Below are 14,167 nucleotides of genomic sequence, written 5' to 3' on the forward strand. Positions count from 1 at the left end.
AGGCTGACATTTATTTCCTTTTAAACACTGCAAACTGCCTAGTTATCCTGCTGATCCTCTGTCTCTAATACTGTGAGCCATAGACCTGAATAAGCATACAGATCAGGTGCTCTGACTAGATTAGCCCGTATGCGTGTTCCAGGTGTGCGAGTCACACTATTGATGTCAGAAAGGTCCTGCTATGCAACTGATGTTATTAAAAGGAAAAACAAATATGGCAGCCACCATACGTCTCTCACTTCAGATTCCCTTTAAGCTTAGTACCTCCTATTATAAATAATGTCCATTATAGTACTTGGTACTGTTCTGACCACTCTATAGTACATGGTGAGTCAGTACTGACCTCTAAAGTTCTGGCCTAGAATGGTTAAAGGACATCTGTAGTGGGAAGAATATGGAGGCTGCCATGTTTATTTCCTTTTAAACCATACTGGTTGACAGGCAGTCCTGCTGGTCTATTTGGCTGCAGTAGTGTCTGAATCATACCAGAAACAAGCATGCAGCTAATCTTGTCAGCTGTGACAATAATGTCAGGAACGCCTGATGTGCTGCATGCTTGTTCAGGGTCTATGGCTAAAAGTAATAGAGGCAGAGGAACAGCAGGATAGCCAGGCAACTGTTATTGCTTAAAAGGAAATAAATATGGCAGCCTCTATACCCCTCTTGTTACAGTTGTCCTTTAAATATTATATTTATAGTGAAGCAATAGATTGCCCCACATCACTAGTTATTGCAGCACACCTGAGAAAGAAAAGTTGATTTATTTATTACGGCCCTTTCACACTGTGCCCATTGTGTTGGGTCACAATGGGCAATAACATTACATGGCAGCGCATGCAATGCTACTCCTATGGGGCTTTCACACTATGGGCCTGATTCACAAAGCGGTGCTAACAGTTAGCACGCTGGTGAAAAGCCCTTTATCATGCCTAAACTCAGTTTAGGCATGATAAGTTTAGGTGTGATAAATTTAGGTGTGATAAGTTTAGGCATGATAAGTGTAGGTGTGATAAGTTTAAGCACCAACTGGGTTAGCACCGCAGTGCACAGCTGATCAAAAGTTTTGCGCTAGCAAAGTCTGGTGCACGTCGCATAGAGTTTAATGGCGCTGCTTTGTGTGCAGGACTTTGCGCGCGATCTAAACTTATCTAAACTTAGCATGCCTAAACTTATCATGCCTAAACTTATCACGCCTAAACTTATCATGCCTAAACTTATCATGCCTAAACTTATCATGCCTAAACTGGCTTTTCACCAGCATGGTGCAATGGTTATCACGCCTAAAGTCTCTAACTGGGTTAGCACCGCTTTGTGAATCGAGCCCTAAGTGTGGTGCAGCGGGTTTCAATGGAGCAATACATAACATGCTGTGCTTTACTGGGTAGCGTGTTTGTTTACTGTGACAGTGAGCTTCATTGCACTGTATGCCTCACTGTCACCACCTCGCAATGAGACTTCCATTCTATTGTGAACGTATTGCATCGTGCACAGTGTGAAAAGGCCCTCATTGTCTATGTTTTAGAAAGTTTAGTTACCGTGCTTCTGGCTCCCATTGGTCAGCATGGGCCACAAAAACTTTGAAAATGCCATGTGTGTAAATAAGTAAATGCCAATAAGACAGCGGGGGAATATCGAATTGGTTCACTGAAAGCAATGGCTGTCATCAGTGCCCGGGTTTGACACCCAAAATCCATCGTCTTCCCCCTCCCCCCTTCCCAAGGAAAGGTTCTACTAACAAAAGCCTCCCCTGAATTCTCATACATTTAAAGAGACACTGTAGGGGGTTCGGGGGAAAATGAGTTGAACTTACCCGGGGCTTCTAATGGTCCCCCGCAGGCATCCTGCCATCCTCCACCAGGAGCGTACTACGCAGGCCCAGTATGGTCTGTGTCTGCGCAGTGCGCTCCTGGTGACATCAGCAGGATCGAGGACACGGCAACGCAGGCGCAGTGGTTTTCAGACTTTAAAGTCTAAAATTCCAGAAGTGAACCAGAGGCGGGGCCGGAGCATCGGTGAGTGGCTGCGCGGGCACAGGATGTCTGCAGGGGACCATTAGAAGCCCCGGGTAAGTTCAACTCATTTTCCCCCGACCCCCTACAGTGTCCCTTTAAGTAGTGTTATTTCACTTCCAGGTCACAGAGTTGTTCTTGTGCTGGGATGTGATGCAGCTCTAGGGATGTCCCTTGTTGCATCAAATGCCTGTATTTTGTACTATCCATATAACAATTTTAAGGCCCGTTTGTGTGTTAGCACAGGAATGAGTAAGGCTCAGTTTAAAATCTGAATTTTAATACAGTGTTTACCCCACGTGCCTACAAACCAATTTGAGGATTCTTAAGTGAGAGAGATATGGAGGCTGCCATATTTACTTCTTTCTGAACAATACCAGGTGCTTTTCTTCCTGCTGATCTATTTGGCTACATTAGAATCTGGCTCACACACCTCAAACAAGCATGTGGCTAATCCAGTCAGACTTCAGTCAGAGCTTCTGATCTACATGCTTGTTCACAGTCTATGGCTAAAAGTATTACAAGCAGAGGATCAGTAGGACAGCCAGGCAACTGGTATTGTTTAAATGGAAATAAATATGGCAGACTCCATATCTCTCTCACTTTAGGTTTACTTTGGGTTATGTACACACCTAATAGAATTATGTGAAATGACTGAACAATTGTACCACAGTCAAAGACAAAAGATCTTTATGTGACCGTAAACCAAAATGCAGATCGATCAGTAACCAATAAGATCATTAGATGATGTAGGGAAAGTGCAATAGACTTTAAAGGGATACTGTAGGGGGTCGGGGGAAAATGAGTTGAACTTACCTGGGGCTCTAATGGTCCCCCGCAGGCATCCTGTGACCACGCAGCCACTCACTAATGGTCCGGCCCCGCCTCCAGTTCACTTCTGGAATTTCAAACTTTAAAGTCTGAAAACCACTGCGCTTGCGTTGCCGTGTCCTCGCTCCCCCTGATGTCACCAGGAGCGTACGGCGCAGACACAGACCATGCTGGGCCTGCGCAGTACGCTCCTGGTGACATCAGCGGCAGTGAGGACACGGTAACGCAAGCGCAGTGGTTTTCAGGCTAAGTTCACAGTGGGACGTTAAAGTCGCGCGTTAAAACAGCATTTAACGCAGAGTAACTCACTGCAATGAAAAATCAATGCCCTGTTCACAGTGCACACGTTGCGTTGGTGCCTAACGCTGCACGTTAAGTAAAAGTACTGCATACAGTGCGTTATACACGTTATTAGCTGCGTTGGACTGTTTGCACATGCTCAGTAATGACTTGGAAGCATACTTTTCATTACCTGTATTTTTTACTGGATCTGCTGTATGCGACGGTAACGCTGCGTTGCCACTTTTTGGGCGCGTTGCGTTGTAAGCTTGCGGTGCGACTTTAACGTGGCATCAAAACGCAACGTCCCACTGTGAATCTAGCCTCAGACTTTAAAGTCTGAAATTCCAGAAGTGAACCAGTGGCGGGGCCGGAGCATTGGGGAGTGGCTGCGCGGGCACAGGATGTCTGTGGGGGACCATTAGAAACTTTAACTCATTTCCCCCCGACCCTCCTACAGTATCCCTTTAAAAATTGTTCATAACACTGTAGACACTAACACTAACAAACTATTATCTGCCGTAGTGATCTGTCATGTCAATCATTCAAAATGCCCGAGCACCATCATTGGTCATTTGTTTGTCGTTCACTTTAAAACATTGTTTATGTTTTAAACTTTTAAGCAAGATCTGAATAATGAGTCGTTCATCGGTTCTTTGTAGCAATTTTCTCTCCCCGTGTGTAAGAGGCTTTAGAACATCCGTTATAATACCTGTAAGTGGGTCAGATATGAGTGATAGCTAAGCCTTCATTGGAATAGTAGTGACCTCAGTAGGTAATTGTGTATACCTCTGCTGCACGTAATTTACTTCAATCTTCCACATACTAATATGCTGTGTGCCCTGGCGGTATTATTTATGTAAGCTAACAGATGTCACAACCAATAAGAGAATGAGAATAATTCTTAACTATATTTCTTACTTCCCTTAGCGTTCCCTTGTGTATCTTTCCAGCATGTTTTATTAAGAACGCTCGATACATCATTATAACTAGCAGTGGCCTTCTGGTGATGATAACTTAGCTGTTTATTTAGCAGCTGTAACAGCAATATATGATAAGTGACCCCATCATCCTCCCGTATAATAACTTGCAGCAGCATTTCAGGGGTATTCCGACTTCTGGGGAATTTAAGGAACGCTTCTAAGATTTCTGAAAGATTATACAACATCCCTTCTTGCAAGCATGTAGTAAAAATACTTTGCTCCTGTCCCTTAGATCTATTCTTTATTGCAGCACATCTTGTTGACTGAACTAAGCATGTATTGATTATCTAAATCATCTGTTGTCTTCCCTTGTGGAAATAAATTGTCTCTGGAAATTTGGAATTTGACAACTGTGGAATAGAGATGGTATTTCATTGATTTTCCCCCTATAGCAGAATTAATCTTGCTATAGGCAAAATATACATGATGTGACAGTATCTTCCATGTTCTGTTTTTCTGATTGTCAATTTTAATTAAATCACGAGGGTCAACTATGTATCCCAGGAAAAAAAAACACATATATAAGTGGATAAATACTGGTTTTGCTTACATAACATATGTATTGTAGTGTCGACCAGTTTTTTATTTCAGTGAATTGTATATAGTAAATACAGAGAAAACTGTTCCAGGCATTTTCCATCTTTACTGCCTCTGACTGTAGCCAATCCTGATGTAATTTCTTCCCTTAATCTTTTTTCTCATTGTGTATGTATTACTGCACTGTCATATCTATTTTGCTTTGTAAACACATTTGAGCAGAATATAGATTGGATTTCGGCAGCTTCTGCAGAGGAGTTGAGGGGATTTAGCATTTATTTCCCTTCTCAGCCTGTGTCACACTGAACTGCCCTCAGCCAATCAGCAAGAAGCAAGAATGTAGGAGGGGGAGAAGGGGAGATAACAAGGCTCTTTATTTTAGCTTCCCTTTCCCTAGCAATGTAATAATAATAATAATTGCAGTAATGTATAGCGCCTTTCTCCTGTCGGACTCAAAGCGCTTATGAGGCAGCCACTAGAGCGCACTCAGTAGGCAGTAGCAGTGTTAAGGAGACTTGCCCAAGAAACTCCTTACTGAAATAGGTGCTGGCTTACTGAACAGGCAGAGCTGAGATTTGAACCCAGGTCTCCTGTGTCAGAGGCAGAGCCCTTAACCATTACACTATCCAGCCATGTACAAGAAAAGAGCCAGACTCACTGAGATTTTATTCGTTACAGCGGACACATGTATGATTGTATTGGAATTCTTGCAATGCAGGGTCAGGATGTAGACTACATAATAAACACAGAGCAACGGTAATTGGAATTTGATTTTATGGCTGTCAATCCCTCTTTAAAACCACTTTTTTCACAGTGCGCTGTTATGAAGGACTAAGTAAGACTTTTAGCAGTGCATTTAGTTAATGCTTGTACACCAGGATCCCTGTACGCTGTTTACAGTGCTGCTCTTTATGGTTCTAGAAGGTGGCCAATATCCACCTTTAACTGACTACAGCTTTCACATCATTAGTTGTGACTGGCATTTGACATTCTAGAAATATATTGGACAAAGCTCATCAGGACTCCATGGTGACGAGGGTAAATTTTTCTTCATGCAGGTTCTATTGTGTATATTGACCATAATTCTAGTTCACAGATTGGCTGTGTGCCAGTCTCCTGTCTGATCTGAACCAATCCAGGGACAGACATGTTTAGACCTCTAAGCCATTGAGAGCGTGATCTCATATTCTAAACCTCAATATCTTTCAAGAAGGTCTCTTCATCAGGAAGAGGATTATCCACACGCCTTACGTCTGACAAGGTGGCCAGGCTGCTTGAAATGTTTCAAGTGTAGTATTAAAATGTGAGTGGACATAAAAATTAGTCTCTTATTGGCATTTCAACTTCTCCACTATTGTACATAAGTAGTCCTCTGCTTTGTGGAGAAGTCATCCTGGTGGGTTAGAATACAGACTAGTAATGTAACGCTAAAATCTAAAACATGGCATTTTCCAGCACTCTCTCGCGGTCTCTCTCTCTCTCTAATCTGTTTATGTATCTCTGTATATATGACCCAATTAGATAAGGCCCCAGCTCTGCAGAGAAATTGACAAAAAAAAGTGGAAAGGGCAGTGAGCACATTGGGAGCAAATAACTCCAATCATAATATTTTTTGCTACTTTTTCCACATAATATTTCTGTTGAATGGCATGCTTCCCTGTAATTTAGTATTTTATTCCAGTTATATTCACACTGATGTATGCTCTGGTGAGCTTTTGATGTGTGAGCAATGACACAAAGTCACATTAGAGAGCTTAAATGGATCAACACCCTGTGTTGTGTTTTTAACTTTTTTTTTTCTTGGACAAACGGTGTATATAAGTCCAGATATGTCTGCTGCATCTTTCCTCCTGCTGACCTTATGCATATTTAAAAACATAATGTTTCTAAGGTGGGTGAATTGAGCATGTATCCAGAGGTATTTAAAGTGGTATAAAACTCAGCACTTCTTATTTGCTGTAAAATGTTATTTAAAGTGTACCAGACATGTCTCTTTAGTAAAAATCAATACTAACTGGGGGCATCCTTCAGCCCCATAACCACGTGAGTCCCTGCCGTCCTCCCGCAGTCTGCCGTTCAGCCGAGATTAGTTCTGGTAACAGGCTCAGTAGTGGCCTCCTGTGCTTGCGCAGACATCCTGCGCATGTGCAAAAGGGTAAGTATAAATTTTTACTAAAGTAACAGCTCTGGTTTACTTTAGTAAACCTTCTACCAGAAAAATATAGTAGCAGAACGGCATGCAAACAGTTAAACACAGCACTTTCTTCTTCAGTGGGAAGCTTAGATCATTAGTGGAAAACTTAGATCCGAACTCAAATGATTACATTATCTTGTTTATGTCTCCTTATTAGCCACAATTAGCAAACATTCCTGGCAAGTTTTTCAGCTTGCATGGTTAGCAGAAGGTAAAAAAACAGGAGAGAAATCTCACGTTATAATATATAAATACAGCTGCTATGCAATAAAATGCAATGGTAGCTTTTATAGCAGATAAACTGTTCTTTGGGGTCTTGTAATTTGTAAATGGACAATAATACTTATGCACAAAAGCAAATATAACTGTATGGGTAAGACCAAGTAGGAAAACATGTTTTATTGAATATTACTGTATATACTCCAGCATAAGTCTAGAAATGTAGGTCTGATTCACTTCATAAAAGTATAGCAGTCGACGTATACTCGAGTCACTGGCAACACTGAGTAATGTGTGTACTAATAGTGACATTCCTGTTTTCAGCAATTTACCCTGTGGTAAGTGACACTTTGAGGAAAGGAAATACCAAGAAAACACAGGTCTGAAAGTCCTGGCCACAACAATTAACAAGAAAAAAGGGGGGGGGGGAGATACTGGGCTATTAAAAAGGGAGTGAATAACTGCAGCACTTGGGGGCCTGGAGGAGGTATTGGGGGCCTGCAGGAGGTATTGGACAGGAAGGGTTAAAAGCTGCAATACTGTATGCAGTGCAGTCATTAACCCTTCCTGAGCCTCAAGTGCAGCCATTAACTTTGCTGGGTAGACTTATAAAAAATTCCAGCTAAAGATAAGAGGGTTGAATATTGGAGTCGACTTATACATGAGATTGACTTGTATTCGAGTATATACAGTATGTCAGCGTTTAATCTTGCTTTAATCACAGATTGTATATATCAGGATGATAAGATTACATTAGCTATAAAGAAAGAATCATTTAACCTTGGTTAACCTTTTTTTTTATTGTTGTTTATTTCAGATAAACCAGTGGTGATGGTGTCAGTGATCTACCCACAGGGTCTAACTAGGGAAGGGGATCCTCTGGAATTAACTTGCAAAGCTCTTGGTAAACCCAGGTAAATTGCAGCTGATACTGTACAGTAATGCATATTTCAGATGTCAATGTCTCCATGATAATCCTCATACATGATCTTTGTGTAGAGACAACAAATCATGCATACCTCCCAATTAAGAAAGAGGGACACTTAAGCCACGCCTCTGGCACACCCCTAGTCTTGCATACCATAAAGATTTCGAAAGAAAAATTTTGTTTTATAATTCAAACCACACTGGTCCTTTCTATCCTGCTTTATTACCTTTATATTAACATTTGAAAATAAGAAATACATTAATTTAAAGGATGGGAAACAAGTTTAGAGTCAATTAAACACATTGTTTTCAGTAGATAAAATAAATTTACATAGATCTGTACATGAGTCCTGAAAGAGGGACAAATGCGGAATAAGGAGGAATTGAGTTCCCAAAGAGGGACTGTTACCCTTAGTGTCGGAGTGGGAGGGGAAAACTGAGGAAATCCACTTGCTGGCCAAACAGCAGTAATGAGATGTTGCTGCTCACAGTGAAGACTTGCTACAGGCTTCTATTGGGAGTGTTAACACCTGATTACTGCTGTTTGGCCAGCAGGTGGATTTCCTCAGTTTTTCCACCTCCCAGTCTGACACTGGTTACCTTAAAGACATTTCCAGTAATCTGGGTTCTCTCGTCTAGACTATGAGCTGTGCTAGTCAGGGGGGGCCAGTGAAAACATCCACATTACAGTTACAACCTTATGGCAAGAATACAAGGGTCGACCGGCGGCTCGATTACCGCTCGCCCCCGCCGGCGCTTCCTTATCAGCGCTCGATTCCCTGCCATTGTCCGCAGGCGGGGGTCGAGCGGCTTGATCGGGCCAGCTGAATATTATCAGCTGGCCGGATCAGCTGGTTGATACACGGTACAGAAACGTACCGTGTAGCCCCAGCATTAGATCTGTATGGACTTGCAACATATTTTGGCAAAGCTGATCTCATCTTGGCAAATAACCCACATTGAGTGTTTGCGCCAATTTCATTAATATGTCAGCTTATCTGTCCACTTCTGTTATTCTGTACATTTTTTTTTCCTTTACCACACTTATAAATATATTGGCACTACAGTATATGAGAGAGTAAATCTCGCCCACATTGAGGACATTTTAACTGGTGACAAGGAATTTGTACAGCTGGGTAGTTCACAGCTGCATCTGGGCATCAACAACTTATGCAGATGTGCAAAGAAGAATCTTGCTTTTAGGAGCCAACGTTTTTCTCTTTTGGGTCCTTATGCAGCGGTCTGATGCTGTGGATTTGGAATATCAAAAATAATTTGCACTATGTGGCTTACATCAGTGTTCAAGAGCATGTACATTATACAAGGTTAACGCGAGTTGTCAGTTTGACACGTGCGATCATTGTCCTCTAAACCACCTCCTGCACAGAAATGGACTAATCTAAAACCTGTTGACAAGAGGTTCAGAGCTGTCAGATAATACACCCTATAAGTAGTAAAAAAAAAAAAAATGACTGTTTTTTCCTGGACAAGTATATATGTGTACATATATATTTGAAATTTAACAGTTTTTAGCCATGGTGCCCCTTTAAAGGACACCTCAACTGAGAGGGATATGAGGGTTGACACATTTATTTCCTTTTGAACAATGCACGTTGCCTGGTAATCCTGCTGATCCTCTGCCTCTAATACTCTTAGCTATAGACCCTGAACAAGGATGCAGAGCAGATGTTTCTGACTGAGGTCTGATTGCATGTCAGGTAGGCTACACAAGGAGGGTGGAGCCTGCCAAAGGTTTACAATCTAAAGGTTTCTACCCTTGCAAACAGATTATTTCTGTATGAAACCCCCCAGTGTGTAGAAGTGAGGAAGTGCTCTGGTTTAGGAGCCTTAAAGGGAACCTAAACTGAGAAGGATATGGATTTTTCCTTTTAAAACAGTACCAGTTTCCTGACTCTCCAGCTGATCCTGTCTCTAATACTTTTAGCCACAGCCCCTCAACAAGCATGCAGATCAGGTGCTCTGACTGAAGTCAGACTGGATTAGCTGCATGCTTCTTTCAGGTGTGTGATTCAGTCACTATTGCAGCTAAAGAGATCAGCAAGACTGCCAGGCAACTGGTATTGTTTAACCACTTAAGTACTAGCAGTCTCTGCCCCCTTAAGGACCAAAGACCGCTGGTACCAAAAATGTTGGAACGCCGCACATACCCACCACAATCACCGTCAATGCTGTACGATGGGAACCTGAGCCACCCATTCTGCCGTCTCTATGACGACAAAGTTCCTGTGAGCCGGTCAGGGGCCGCTTTCTATGGCTCCTGACCCTGCCTATCAATATAAGCCAATGGGATTGACTTACGTTGATAGACAGGGACAGGAGACAATGAAATCAGCTCCTGACCTGCTCACAGGGCTCTGCCGTTATAGAGACAGCAGAGCGAGTGAGCTGCGTCAGGGAAACAGCGGCAAAAGCCAGGTAGCCACCAAAACAGGGCATAGATTTCAATTGTTGTGGTTCAAAAGTTGTTAAAAGGAAATATCCATATCCCTCTCAGTTTAGGTTCCCTTTAACAACAGTGTGGTGCAACCTAATCAGCACTGACATTTGGTTGTGATGGAGCAATACTATTCTCTGTTGCAAGTGATGCTCTGACTGAAGACGGACTGGATTAGCTGCATGCTTATTTCAGGTGTGTGCTTCAGCCACTACTGCAGCCGAAGAGATCAGCGGGACTACCAAGCAACTGTTTTTAAAAAAAAAAAGAAAACATAATATCCTTCTTAGTTAAAGTGAACCTTAAGTCAGAAAAAAAGAGTTTTACTCACCTGGGGCTTCTACAAGCCCCCTGCAGCAGTCCTGTGCCCTCGCAGCCACTCACTAATCCTCTGGTCCCCCGCTGCCAGCTAGTTTCGTTTTTGCCGACAGGCCCGTCAGGACTGGCCACGCGTAGCTTTTTCCACATTCACGACTGCAATTAACGCTATTGCGGGCCGCAATGCGTACAAAAATACGCGTTGCCGCATTTCTATGCATGTGTAATGCGGCAACGCGTATTTTTGTACGCATTGCGGTCCGCAATAGCGCTAATTACAGTCGTGAATGCGGAAAAAGCTACGCGTGGCCAGTCCTGACAGGCCTGTCGGCAAAAACGAAACTAGCTGGCAGCAGGGGACCAGAGGATTAGTGAGTGGCTGCGAGGGCACAGGACTGCTGCAGGGGGCTGGTAGAAGCCCCAGGTGAGTAAAGCTCATTTTTTTTTCTGGCTTAAGTGTCTCTTTAAGGTTCCCTTTAAGAGAGAAACTCCAAAGTGCCGAATCCCATTACAAAGGGGTCAGATGCGTCTTCACCTAATATCTTAGCCTTACCAGAGAAGTGCACTTGAAAAAAAATTGTCAAACTAAAAGATACCTGTGGAGGATAACTAGTTTGCACCTCTTTCCACATCGCTGTTCCATTTATACGTCAAAATTCTTAATGTGCTGCATGATCTAGCCATTTAGTACAATGAGCACCGATGAATTCATGTATTTCTCCCCAGCAGTTGTTTGGCTGAGTGAGAAGTTTATTCAGCCCTGTTCCCCATACACTCTCTTTTGTGGAAGCAGTCATTGTTCTCTGAGTACCACCTCCAGAACTGCTGTGATCTTTTACGCAAAGACAATCAGCACTTTCCACCACCATTACACTGCAGAAAAGGTCTTTAGCTCTTGAGTAAAACTATTTTATAAATGGTTTCATATTTAGTGTAGGGGTATCGATAGCAATGCTAGTACCTTGAAATACTTTAGTTCAGTGTTCACTTCAATAAAAACTGGCACATTTTCAGCTTTACGCAAAAAAACCTTGCAATTATGAATACTTAACTCTTTATTTCCCCTGAAATCCGTGAAAGCTTTTTGCCAAATACCTAGGTCAGTCTTGCATTAACCCATCTGCAGTTTATATGGTGTGCACAGCACTGGGTGTTAGGCTTAAAGAGGACCTCCAGTTAAAAAGACAGAGCCTGTCCTGTAAGACTATCTCTTAATGCTGCAGGATGGGCTTGCATTAGATAGGTGAATAGAGATGGCCCAAACATTAAATTTCTGCAAAAATGTACGAACAGACTGCTCGCAACGGGCTCCATAGACTTTAATGGCAGGTGAATGATTTTCGATTTGCCACTGTTTTGCAACCCCGATTGTTTTCGAATCCCGATTGGACATGTCGAATTTAATCGGATCGTGAATAGAATCATAATCGAATTGCACAAAGAATTGTATCGTGTAGATTGGGCATTAGACCCTGAACAAGCATTAGCAGATCAGGTGACATTATTGTCAGATCTGACAAGATTAGCCACATGTTTGTTTCTGGCGTTATTTAGACAATACTGCAGCCAAATAGATCCACATGACTGACAGGCAACTGGTATTGTTTAAAAGGAAATAAATATGGCAGCCTTCATGTGACGGTTGTCACACTTGTGCTACTTTGTGCCATTTGACATGTCTGGGGCATAAGAGAGTGATTGGCTCTCATAGACTGAAGCCTATGAGAGCTGATCACCATAATTGGTGGGCTGGGGGGAGGGAGGGTTTAAAAAAAAAAAAAAAAAAGGAAATAAATAGTAAAAAAAAATATTTAAAAAAAATAACAAATATTTATAAAAAAAATAAACACGGGGGGGGGGGGGGGGGGGGGACGGCGATCAGACCCCACCAACAGAGAGCTCTGTTGGTGGGGAGAAAAAGGGGGGCGGGGAATCACTAGTGTGCTGTGTTGTGCGGCTCTGCAGCTTGGCCTTAAAGCTGCAATGGCCAATTTAACAAAAATAGCCTGGTCTTTAGGTAGGTTTTGCACTGTAGTCCTGAAGTGGTTAATATATATTTTGGCTGCTTGTACTTTAGTAAATGTTTTTGATCACTTGTGGAGGCGACCAGCAAAGGATTAACAGCTACAATGCTTTGTGCTGCATCATACGGTACAAATCTACTACTGGTAATGTGGATTTATTGTTTTACACCAGATTTTAGCTAAACTCTAATGAAAACTGAACTGTGTAAGGTGGGAAAAGGATTTCTACTTCCCAGTCGATGGGGGAGAGATTGACTGTCTGCGAGATTCGGTGCCCAATACATAGGCCTCAATTCACTAAGCTTTACCTAACTTTTTATCGAACGTTTGACAACTTACCTCATGGGTAAAATGTAATTTTGAATTCATTATGGTGTTATATATTTATCTAATGTTTTATTGATAAAACGTTCAATAAATGTACAACACCTTAGTGAATTCAAAATTAGATTTTACCCATGAGGTAAATTATCAAATGTTCAATAAAATGTTTGATAAAGCTTAGTGAATTGAGGCCATAGCGTAGGTCCATGTCAAGAGGAAACAAACTTAACACCGTAAAGTACTCCTGTACCGTTGTTTTAAGACCTGCAAAAAAAAAAAAAGCACCACCGCACACCTCACCTACTCCTGGATCCCTTCACTGTCTTTTCCACCTTGTCAGCTCTCGCGTTACGCCACCGTGTCCCTGTACCAGCCACCATCTTCACCGCTATGGAGCTGACCTGAAAGTAACACAAAAGTACTGACTGATAGGTGGCAGAACGGGGGAGCTGACAAGGTAGAAAAGACAGCAAGGGAAACCCGAAGTAGGTTGTTTTTGCAGTTTTTAAAACATTGGTGGTACAAGGGGGTGTGATCGGTGAGGATAACTGCCATTTCCTTCCCGCCCATATTCGATGTTCTAGTCCGTTTAGGATTTTGGATGACTAGAACGGGGACCCCTGGGGGCACTGGGCTGAAATAGTGGTGCTGTGACATATGTCACTGCACCATTCACACTACGGCATCTATTATAATCAAACGCCGGTTCAGGGGTACTTGCAGAAACTAGATTTTTCAGCTGCAGTATAACTACAGGATATTTATGGTCCAGGATATATGTATCCTCCAGATTAATTATGAATAATTGGAAGTGTAGCAGGAGAGAAGCCATATTTTTTTAACTCCCTCTCTGAAAACATCTGTTTGTCAATGTATAAATAGTTACATCGCTTCCTGACTCAAGGGGTCATTTCTTTTAATACATTTGATGGAAGTGATTCCATTTTTTATCATCAGATTCAACAAAGAGACTTAATCAAATATCTTTGTTTGGTGAAAAGAGATAAAACACCCATCCTTGCCAAGACAAGCGTGTTTCTCTCTAAGTGCTTTGATTTTAAGATAAG

At 42.2% G+C, this 14,167-nt stretch overlaps 1 protein-coding gene across 9 annotated transcripts in view; it reads left to right on the forward strand.

Annotated features, from left to right (window-relative positions):
- Positions 1–14,167, forward strand: part of CADM1 (cell adhesion molecule 1) — a 539,770-nt gene that overhangs the window by 355,328 nt on the left and 170,275 nt on the right. For all 9 annotated transcript variants that reach the window (XM_068240925.1, XM_068240926.1, XM_068240927.1 and 6 more), the window contains one exon: positions 7,870–7,966. In XM_068240925.1, coding sequence (XP_068097026.1) covers positions 7,870–7,966 — 97 coding nt within the window. The remainder of the gene's footprint in view (positions 1–7,869; positions 7,967–14,167) is intronic.

Source organism: Hyperolius riggenbachi, chromosome 6 (assembly GCF_040937935.1).
Source record: "Hyperolius riggenbachi isolate aHypRig1 chromosome 6, aHypRig1.pri, whole genome shotgun sequence".
Lineage (NCBI taxonomy): Eukaryota > Metazoa > Chordata > Amphibia > Anura > Hyperoliidae > Hyperolius > Hyperolius riggenbachi.